The sequence below is a fragment of the Chaetura pelagica genome, unplaced genomic scaffold (assembly GCF_000747805.2).
Source record: "Chaetura pelagica isolate M959 unplaced genomic scaffold, ChaPel_1.0 scaffold677, whole genome shotgun sequence".
In the NCBI taxonomy this organism is placed as follows: domain Eukaryota; kingdom Metazoa; phylum Chordata; class Aves; order Apodiformes; family Apodidae; genus Chaetura; species Chaetura pelagica.
The window spans coordinates 37,609-48,625 of record NW_009953987.1 but is presented as its reverse complement, the minus strand read 5'-3'; the positions used below and the strand labels follow the sequence as shown (position 1 = coordinate 48,625).

General features: G+C 50.6%; 1 protein-coding gene across 1 annotated transcript in view; it reads left to right on the top strand.

The window, feature by feature from the left end:
- The window catches only part of FMNL2 (formin-like 2), a 63,473-nt gene that overhangs the window by 34,682 nt on the left and 17,774 nt on the right, over positions 1 to 11,017 (top strand). The window contains exons 9-10 of the mRNA XM_010002249.1: positions 6,042 to 6,116; positions 9,561 to 9,671. Coding sequence (XP_010000551.1) covers positions 6,042 to 6,116; positions 9,561 to 9,671 — 186 coding nt within the window. The remainder of the gene's footprint in view (positions 1 to 6,041; positions 6,117 to 9,560; positions 9,672 to 11,017) is intronic.

Below are 11,017 nucleotides of genomic sequence, written 5' to 3'. Positions count from 1 at the left end.
ATCCAAGGGCTGGAGCAGCTCTGGAGCCAGGCTGGGAGAGTTGGGGTGTTCAGCCTGGAGAAGAGAAGGCTCCAGGGAGACCTTAGAGCAGCTTCCAGTGCCTGAAGGGGCTCCAGGAAAGCTGGGGAGGGGCTTGGGACAAGGGCAGGGAGGGATGGGATGAGGGGGAATGGATTAAAACTGGAAGAGGGGAGGTTTAGGTTGGACATTAGGAAGAAAATCTTTAGTACATAATTTATCCCCAAAAATACCTGAATTAGCCTAATTGCACACGGGACATCATGGGATGTCCCTGGGAGGCAGGTGGTGAGACACCCCCCCCCCCATCCTACCACCACCCAAATAAAGCCCTTCCCCAACTCAGAGACTGCACCTTTGGTCACAGGCTATCAGGACATCACCAAACCCAGTGAGGATTCCTCCAAGATAAGGCACAGGAATCACATGGGCAGGTGAACTGAGGAAATCTGCTGAGAACACCCAGGAACAGAATTAACAGAAAAGCTCCAGTTGGACAGAATTGCAGCTTGTTGAGGCTACGAGTGCAGAAGGCTGTTCTGCAACTCACTTGTGGCCCTGCTTCTAAATGAAAAATATCTGTGGTGTTTCTAGCTAACTGTTTTGTTTACATGGTTTTACATGGTTTTAATTTACTGAAAGCAAAGTAGCCAGTAAGGGAGTAACTTCAGTAAGGTCACAGATAGGCTGAGAAAAGTCACAGCCCACCAGCACTAATGGGATTGCATGATGAGAACAGTTACCAGGAAATGGTGGGGTTTTTTGCAAATACCCATTTCCTCAGCTTGAGTGAAGATCTGAAAGTGACAGGTTTGGAATATACTTCACAGCACTCTGCACTAACATTTTGGGGAGCAAAATCTTAGATCCTGAGGCAGCTTTTCATTAATCTCTATTTTAAACATAAGAGAATTTGCTTTAATAACAGCTAAATGTTTCTGGGAAAAGACCAGAGGATCCAAACACTCTTCTTTTTTTTAAAGTAAGCTCAGTAGTATTTTTAAAACAGATACAAAACAGAGACAAAAGAATTGCCTGGGATCTGTAGTGAGACAGAAAACCAGCCAGGAATAATCCTGACTCTCTGCAGGGAACAATTCCTGACTTTGGCTCTCATCCAGCCAAGCAGTTAAATTGCTTATTATACCAGCACATACCAGAATAATTGACTTCACTAAGGTGGGTGTGTGCTTGTGTGCTTCTCCCTCTGGGAAATAATTTTAGGAGTTAACAAATAAAAACAGAATGAAGGTGCCTTTCCTGAGATGACCCATACCTTTCAAGAAACCACCTTGCTTTGCTCCAAGACAGGGCAGGATCAGAACTTCAGCATAACTTGATGGAGAGGAGCAGGGTCCGGCGTGTCTGTGCTCCCTCCTGTTGTCATTTAACATCAGTTTCATTGGCTAGAGTGAGGCAAGATTGTTCAGCCCTCAAATTTCACAAGGCTTAATTCAGAGTCAGATTCCCCTGGTTGGATGATGAATGGGTGGCACTGAAAACAGCAGCTCTGCATTATCCTTACGGGCCACTCTAATAACTCAGTGCTAGAAGAAACTGTTGGCAAGTGCTGGAAAATGTGAAGCCACTGGTTGTCTTTTGCCCTTCAGCAGTGTTTTGAGAGTGCCTTAATCCTGCTGGCAGGTGTTTTAACCTATTAAGTATTAAATAACTGTTTACTTAACCAATAACTTATGGAAAAACTGATGTTTTGTTCTTCAGCACCATCAGCCCAAACAAAGTGTCCCTGTGGGTGCTGCTTGCCGGGTGGTGGGAGCTGCTGCTCACAGTGGGCTGTTGTGGGGAGAGAAAGCAAGCATTGTGCTGCTGGACAAAGGAGCACAGGCAGGAGAAAAGGTTCACAAAGGGTGCCATGAATTTTTGGGTTGCATATGCATCAGACTGTGCCTACCAGCACACCCCTATGGGCTGTGGTGGCTGTGAAGTGGTGTGACCGCTGCTCACTCTTCCAGGACTCCAAAAGGGACCAAAAGGAGGAGGGAGCAGCTGAAAACAACACATGGGAGATGCTCATTTTAACATTTGCATGGCCAGAAAATGTCCTTTTGCTAAAGTTTAGGTATGTTAAATTTGGCCCTGCAGAGAACTGTTTTCCCTGCCCTGCCCACCACATTCACAGCCACAAAGATGTTATTTCCTGTAGGTGTTTGGGAGCTCCAGGTGTTGCCTCCTGCCTGGCACAAGGGGCATTTTGTGAGTTGGTAAGGTTAGTAATGTCTTCTCTAGGACTCCATGTCACTAGCTCAGAGCTGTCCTGCTCTCTCCCTCCTGTGCTGACATCAGGGTGGTGGCAGGAGGCAGCTCCTGTGTCTGCACAGGGCACTGTGTCCCAGGAGTGGGAGCATCACTCCTCCAGAGGTGCAGGAGATAGTGGTAGGAGATAGTGGTCTGGCAGCTGGCTCTGGTGGTGTCCTGTACTGCTGGCCAACGAGCTGCAGCTCTGGAGCTTGAAATGCCTCCTGTGTTCAGTGCCATCTCCATCTGGAGCAGACACTATGTGCTTGTGGTGAGGTTTGGTGACGAGCTCCGTTCTCCAACAAAATGAGGTGGTGCTCCCTGTTGGTAAATAACTGTCTGAGGTGGGAGGACGATGGATGGGCTTCCATCAGCCTGGATTTTCACTTTTTGCCTGACATTGCACATGAAAATGTCCTTAGTTTTTCCAAGACATCCTTGTTGCCTGTTGCTGTTTGCTCAGGATGCCTTCCTGGAGCATCTTCTGGCACATGAGCAGGAGCAACAGGAGTTGAACTTTCTTCCTGGGTGGTCTGGAAGTGAATGTGTGACCTGAGAGCATTGTCAGGTGGATGTGGATGTAATCATCACTAGATTTTTCAGAACGGATCCCTTTGCTTCCTTACAGGATTATGTTGTGTCTTTGTAACAGATCCACGAGGGGTTTCCTTGGTTAGCACCCAGAGCCTTGCCAGAGAAAGGACCCTTGGTGGGTGGTTTTCCATAAAGCCACATTGTTCTTCTAGAATGACGTGGGCTTAATGAAACCTAAAAAGGGTTTTTTTCACAGCTTAAGTAGAGTCAGAGGTTTTTTATAGCTGTGGTAACCCGTTTCATCTTGCTTCTTGCACAGAATAATGCTAATAAAAGAAAGATCAGCCTTTCTTAGTCCCAGCCATGCTTTCAGATGAGAGACCTTTGGAAATTTATTCAAATATAAATGGCAACATATGGTTTTATGTGGTGGGATTTGATTTCAGCATTCGTCTTGGATGCTGGCCAATCTTCAGGCTGCAGGCTTCATCTCCAGTTTCACTCTCTTTAATCTTCCAGGATAAATTATATCATTCCCTGAAAGTCAGCTCGCTGTCTCTTGCAGGGCACATGTTCCCAGCACTGACTCATCTGATGATAGTGTGAAACACTCACCAGCAGCCACCAAAAGCCACAGGTTGTTGTTGCTTTTCCTCTTGCTATCAGCTGCTGTATCCCACCCAGCCCGGGTGCTTGTGTCCCAGGGCTGGCAATCCTCTGCCAGAGCTCTGTCACTTCGGGTTGCTCCCTAATTTAATTAGTCAGCCATTAAGGGCTTGTAGTTGTTTATGTCAGTTCTTCTCATCCATGTGGAACAGTTTGCATTACATTTCCCAGAAATCAATCCCTCTGGCTGTTATTGTGGAGTGGCCCTGTGCACCATGGTTATGGTTGTTTCCCCAATACGTGGTTTTGTTCCGATCGGCTCCATTTTTTTTCTGAAGTGGGTACAAGAGAGACACGATTGTTTTGGATCTCAAGAGTTGTAGATGAACCTGCTCTTCCCTTTTGTTATGTTGACTCTTAACTGTTCTGTGGGGAGGGGAGCTGTGTGGAGAGTGCTGGAGGAGTTTGCAGTTGGTTGAACTTAAAAACCATCCCGTTTCCTGTAGCAGGGAAAGAATGGCTTGGGATAATAAGGAAGGGACGAGTGCATCTGAGCAGCCTGTGATGCAAGAGAAGGAGAGGGTTCCTCGGGTTTGCTTTGAGCAGGGCTTGGATCAGGCCCAGTGAAAGCCTCCAAAATCAAGTTATACCAGCAGGCAGCTGCTGCCTTTGATCCTTGCGGTGCCAGCAGGTTCCTGAAACTCGGCCAGATTCTGGTTTTCTCCTGGGCTTTTCCTGATGGCCGCTGGCCTCTTCTCAGTGTTCTGTCTCTTTTCCTCCTGAAGGACGTGTTGCTCCTGCACGGAAGTGGATGTACCCTAGGAGGGACACCCCCCCTTTTCAATGCTCACCCCCTTGCTCTTCAGTGCACACTTGTGAAACCAGGGCAGTCATGCCAGAGTGCTCGGGGTGATCTCCCCCTTTTCCCAAGGGTGCTCCTGGCCATTTTGGGTTTCAGTTTGGCCATTTGGGTGGCTTTGCAGAGCCCAAAGCTCTTCAGCCACCCTCTGCAAAGCAGATGTGCTGGGAGGCTGGGGCAGGGGCTGACAGTGTTTGTTGGAGCTGCCCTGACTGTGAGCAGTGCGTGCACGGCGCTTGGGCTTCCATCTCCCAGCAAGGCACTTCCTGAGGCTGCAGGGAGGCTGGCTGAGGGTTGCTCCTGGAGAACAGCCCCCAGGAGAGTGCAGATTTCCAGCCTGATGCTGAATGGCAGTGGCTCTCCAAACCCAGCTGTCCTTCCTCTGTCCCGGGGACCCCACCTCTGCTAAAGCAGAGAGGCCAGACCTGCTTCGCCCCTTGCACCACCACGCAGTATCAAGGAGACTTTGCTCCCTCCAAGGGTGGGTCTGTCTCAGCTCTGTTTCAGTCTGGCTTAGACTTTAATGATGTGTGTTCTGTGGGCCTGGTGGAGCAGCCCATCTAAAAGCATTTAATGCTTCCAAACCACTTGCATGGCACAGGCTGTAAGGAGAGCCAAGTCCTTTGAGTTTAACATCATGATAAATTGCTTGATCAGCAAGTGTTCTCTGTTTTTCACAAGGGTCTGTGCTTTGGTGTTCAGGTGTCTTTATTCTACCCTGGAAGTCTGTAGGGTTCAACTGGAAACACTGAACATCCCTGCCTGCCTGAGGCTCTGCCAGTGGGGAGTGCTGAGCCTGCACCAGGCCCATTAGTTGCAACCTGTGGGATTGTGGCCATGAATATTGGTGGTGTTGTTATCAAATAGTTCATCATAACCAGTGTCCCCCTTCTCTCACATAGATCCAGTGGCAGAATTCCCATTGACGTCAGGTACTGACCACAAAAATCCAAATACTAACCCAAGTGCTAACTAATTTTGGTTCAGAATGGCAGAAGATGTGTCAAACACACCACAAGGACATTTTATTCAGTCACAACAGACAGCAGAAGGCATGGTGAGAGGTCACCTGGGTGCAGGCATGGTGAGGGGTGCACCTCCCAGGCCTCTCCTCTGCTCCCTTTCCCTGTCCAGCTTACTGAATGCTGTGTGATTTTGTTGTGGATTGCTCTGAAGGGCTTCTATGCTGAGAGACGTAGGACCGAGCCAGAGAAACTAGTGAGAAGTAGTAAGATTTAAACAATATCTTGAGACCTGCTTCATCTTTAATCCTGTTTCTCCCTCAAGTTGCTTGTGTTTCCTGCCAGCAGCCCTGTGTTCCAGCTCTGTAATTCTGACCAGCTGATGGTTATGCTGATGTATTTCACTCCTCGTTTAGCCGGTGATAATTTTCTGTTTTTTCCTCCCTGTAATTTGCTCTTCCTCCTAATTACATTCTACCCCAGTGGAAAGCCAGTTCTGCAGTGGGAGAGTGGCCGAGTCTTCCTGTGGCAGAGCCTGGCACAGCCCTGTGGCCTCTGCCTGTACCACCAGTGGCTGTGATGAAGCTTTAGGGCAAAAAGAGATGCAAAGAAGCACGTTATCATTGTACCTGGCCCCTTAGTGCAGGTGTCACAGATGATTATTCAGCTGGATTGGTCGTGAAGAAGAATATTTTTCACAGGAGAGGAAGCCTGGATGGAGAGGTTTTGAGTGAGCCAGATGAGGTGCTTTTTGAATGTTTTTGAATGCTCTCTCTTTCAAGCTGTGGTGTGACTGCCTTTTGTAGGTGTGCGGGGAGAAGCAGCGCTTCGAGAAGCTGATGGAGCACTTCCGAAACGAGGACAACAACATAGACTTCATGGTGAGTGCTGCTCTGCATCAGCCAACCTCGGTTTCAGGGTTCACTGGGTCTGGTCCTGCAGTCTCAGGCAGAGATGTATCTGCCCTCTGATCCTTGTCCTGCAGTCACCACAAAATGGCTCTAGAATATTCCCAACTACATCGTGTGCGTTTCACTTGTAGCGTCCGTTCCGTTCAGTTCTCTGCAGCAAAGGCCTTGTCCCACGGTGAAGGTAAGAGGGAAGTGGCCTTTTGGTGGTGTGTGCTGTTCCTCTGCAGCAAAGCAGCAGCTTCTGCACCACCAAGCTGCCTGTTCTGTCCCTGTGCCAACATCCTCCAAGCCACAGACAGGGAAGTGTGGGAGAGACTCACTGCAGCTGCTGTCTGGCCTTATCTGCTGATAAATATAGCAGTAGTCTGCACCACTTTTGGTTCCTCAGCGTGCATATGCATGATTATTCACCAAATCCACTTCCCCTGGAGCACAAGAAGGGCGAGGAGGAAGCTCTGGCTGGCACCCACAGGCACCAGTGCCAGCTTGCACCTTGGCAGCACCTGGAAGGCAGTGGCCTGGCAGTGGGGATGAGCTGGCTGATTGATGGTGTGTCTGACAGCAGAAATACCTGTATGGCAAGTGAGTGCTCGTGTCAGAAGTGTGAGAAGTTTGGGGCCTGTTTGTAATCAGAAAGCATGCTGGCATGGTGAGTGTGTCTCCCTTGCAGGGCTCAAGCTCAGTGCCTTGACCCTGCTCCTGTTCTGGGCTGGGAGCAGAGCAGGAGGGCTTTCCACCCAGTCACTGGCCTGTCTGTTGGGGCCTCTCTTAAGCATCCCTGGCATTTTATACTGGTTTAGTACTTTGTGTTAAGGACCTCTTTCTGCCAGGACTTGGGTGCTGAAGCACCCAGTGTGGTGTTTCCTACAGGCTTTGAACACTCTGGTGCCAGTGGCTTTCAGCCCTGCTGGCCAGGAGAGGCTCACACCCCTGAGGGGACAGCAGGATAAAAAGGAGTGAGAAGGGATGGCCTCTCCCTTGCACTGAAAATGGAAAAAAGAAGTTACAGTGATCCCTGCAGTTTCACTCAAGTTAGCAAGCTGCTCTCAGTCACCCTCTGACATCTTACAGCTGGCTTTGTTCCTTATTGCTGCAGTCCCAGGAAGGATGTGTTGGTATCAGAGTATTTTTGGATGTCCATAAGATTGAGTCTGTAGTTGAACAGAAGGACTTGTCAGTTGCCAACACCTGACCCGAAGTAATTTTCCCTGTGCTGACAGGGAGGGGTAAATGGGACCTGGGGAGCAGGAGACCAGCAGAACTCAGTGCAGCAGCCTGTGCAGACAGGCACTGTGCTGTGAGCTGTGGGATTTGTCCACTCTTTAAAAAAAAAAAAAAAAAAGAAGAAATATCATCCCTCATCTGTGTTTAAGGTGCAAAAGAAACCCCCTGGTGCTGCAGGAACCTGTGGGTTGCTGGCTGTGCCCTTCCCACAGGATGGGGTAAAGCCAGGGCTGGAGCCCGAGCTCCAGGGTGTCATGTTAAAGCTCAAGTAATTCAAGGAGTTGCAGTGACTGAACATAAACAAAGAGCTGTTCCTGCAGGACCTGGCTTTCACACTGCCCGAAATGGAGAAGGCAAGAGCTGTTGGGAAGCTGGAGCTGCAGTTAATTGCACGGATTGACAGGGAGGAGAGAGCAACAAAAAGGCAGAAGTGTTTTAGAGAAGGTCTCTGTTGTTGACATTGACTTACTTCACTTTAAAAGCAACTTTCTTAGATTAGTTTTCTTTGACTTGATAAATTCCTTAGTTGTGTATGTAAGGATCTGAGAAAGGAAATGTGAATTTGGCCCTAAGGTTGTGACAGCCAAAGCAAGTACAACAAAAGCCCTTTTGAAGGAGAAGAATTTGGCTCTGGGTGGTGGGACAAGCCAGCAGGGTTCAGCTGGTGAAGGCCAGACTAGCACTAGGAGGAACCAAGGTTGCTGCAAAGGGAACTGGAAAGGGTCCTGCAAAGACTCAAAACATGGAGTCAAGTTTCCAGCTGCATGGATCGGGTTGTTTCTGGAAGAGATTTGTGGGGATGAGGCATCACAGGAGGCCCTGGAGGAGCCTTGAGGCCATCTTCCTTCCTCTCTTCCTTGTGCTTCTCCCTTTTAGCAGTCTCACAACTTTACATTGTCTGGAGTTAAAGTGGTTTTGGAAATAAGAGTGGTTAAAGCTGGTCAGGATCTACATGAGAAGAGGTAGCTGCAAGGTTTTGACTGACCTTTGTTTAACCATTTTGGCTTCTTGTGTCCCTGCGGTCCCAGCTCCAAAGCTGGGCAGCACCAGGCACTTCAAGCAGGACAGTTTTCATGGCAGCTCAGTGGCTGCTGGGAGCTCTGGCTGGGAAGAGCAGCCCCAGGACATCCTGGCCAGACCTGTAGTCAAAGGCCACCATGCAGCAGATGCCCAAGAGTTTATCCTCTGGGCTTTACAGCAGATGACAGAGAATTGGCCAATTTCTGGCAGCAATCTGGTGATCCAGAGGAATGGCCTTCAGTTCTTCCTTCCCACAACATGGCCCAGAGACCTGGGGTCTCCCGATGGCTTGTCCTGCAGGTAGAATCAGGTTGCTTCTGTTTTGTGTCCTCAGGTTCATCCTAGAAGTCTAGGAAGTATCTCAGTAGATGCTGAGAAGCTGGTATTGCCCCTTGCTGCAACATTGCTGGCAAAATGGGGTGATTTATGCCCATGAAAACCCAGCAACGAGTAGGCAAACTCTTGCCTAAAGCAGGTCAGAGTGTGACAGACGTGGTCATCTGAGCTGAGAGAGGGCTGGGGCTGCTGCTGCAGAGCAGGATTTGGCCATTTTTTTTTCATTGCAGGAAAGCACAAAGCTTTGGGGTTTGCACCCAGGTCCTGCTGCTCTGCAGGAGGTTTCCCTGGCTGCTCTTTCTGCCTGTGACCACTTCCCCTTTGGTCCTCTGCCCTTGGATGCGTGTGGATGCCAACTCCCATGGCCTGGTCCCCTGCTCAGTTACCAAACCCCAGCTTTGGAAACACCACTTTCTGCACACAACAACAAAAGCACCTTTTGTGAAAGCCCCGTTTTCCCGCACTGGGGGCTCCAGTTGCAGAACCAGCCTCACTTTTACAGGCCGTTGCAGAAAGGACAATTGTTTTCTTAAGAGCTTGTGTGATGTCTGGCCCCGTGAGCTGGCGTGGAAAGCATCCCCCAGCAGGCAGTAAAGGTAGACTCTGCAGACATGACTCAATTTCTGGAACCCGTCTTTGCCTTTATCACAGCAGACAAACACCCTGTAAGCCTGAGTCCAGGACTGGCTTGGAAAAGAACAGCAGGTCACAGTTTCCCCTTGGAGTCGTGGCAAAGAAATGTGGTCATCCACTGTGTTGGACCCAGGAGAGCCCGCTCTTGCTCTGCTGTTGCCTCTGCTGTTGCCTCCTCTCACGTCCAGGTTGTCCTTGCAGGTGGCCTGCATGCAGTTCATCAACATCGTGGTCCACTCGGTGGAGGACATGAACTTCAGAGTCCACCTGCAGTATGAATTTACAAAGCTTGGCCTGGATGAGTACTTGGATGTGAGTATGGAGCGTGTCCAGGGAAGGGCAGTGGGGCTGGGGAAGGGGCTGGAGCACAAGTGTGAGCAGGAGCAGCTGAGGGAGCTGGGGGTGTCCAGCCTGGAGACAAGGAGCTGAGGGGAGACCTTCTGGCTCTGCAGCTGCTGAGAGGAGGTTGGAGCCAGGGGGGTCGGGCTCTGCTCCCCAGGAACAAGGGCTGGGACAAGGAAATGGCCTCAGGTTGTGCCAGGGGAGGTTTAGATTGAATCTTGAGCACAATTCCTTCCCCAAGGGCTGTCAGGCCCTGGCCCAGGCTGCCCAGGGCAGGGTCCCCATCCCTGGAGGGGTTTCCAAGCCCTGTAGATGGTGCTGAGGGACACGGGGCAGGGGTGGCCTGGGCAGGGCTGGCTTTATGGCTGCACTTGATCTTAAAGGCTTTTCCTATCAAAACAATTCTGTGATCCTATGACCTGTTCCTCCACAGCTCACTGCTCCCCCAGCAGGGCTGACCTCAGCAGGGGGGTGCAGGCTGGGCCCTGGAGGGTCCACACCACATCTCCCAGTGCCACCACTGCCCAGCCTGGTTGAAACCTCCTTAAACTCCCTCTCTCTGGGGCGGGCAGAGCTGAGTTGTCCCATGGTCTCTGCTGAAAGGGCAGTGCCCTGGCTGGGGGCTGTGTCCTGGAGCCACCCCTGCAGAAGCAGACTCAGCTGCAAGGGGCTGCAATTACAGACGGGAGCTTAATTGGTAGCTTTGCCTGATGACAAAGGGAGGATGAACCGCAGAGCTCCTCACCCGCGCCACGTCCCGGAGCTCCAGCTGCCACCAGGGTTCCCTCCACCTCCCTGTGAAAGAACCCTCCTTGGAGCTTTCTCCTGGCAGCCTGTGGGAAGCACTCTCTTGAAGGAGAATGCTGCTTTTTGGGTTCCCCTTCTGCATTTCTCTCTCTCTCTCCCTGTCCCTGCCCTTGGGAGCGCACACAGAGCTGGGCTTGAGGAGGGATTGGTTTGTCCCTGCAGATTCCTGCTCAGCAGTCACCAGGAGAGAGGATTTTTGCTGCCTGCAGGAAGTATTTGTACATGGGGGTGCCAAGCTGCATGTCTGTTTGGGGTCCCATGGTTGACCCTGCAGTCCATGAGGAGCAGGCAGAGCAGCTCAGAGCATGCTCTGATGTTATCTCTGGAGATAAAGCTTGCTTGTTCTGAGCACAGCAAACCCAGAGCAAGGTCAGTGAGAGCAAGCAGACGATCTTCTCTGGGCCATGTAGCTGCTTTGAACCCAAACACATGTAATGGCCTCACCTCTGCCTGCTGGCCACCATGGGCACAGCAAGGTCTGCCCCACCAGCCACCATCCCAGGGCTGGG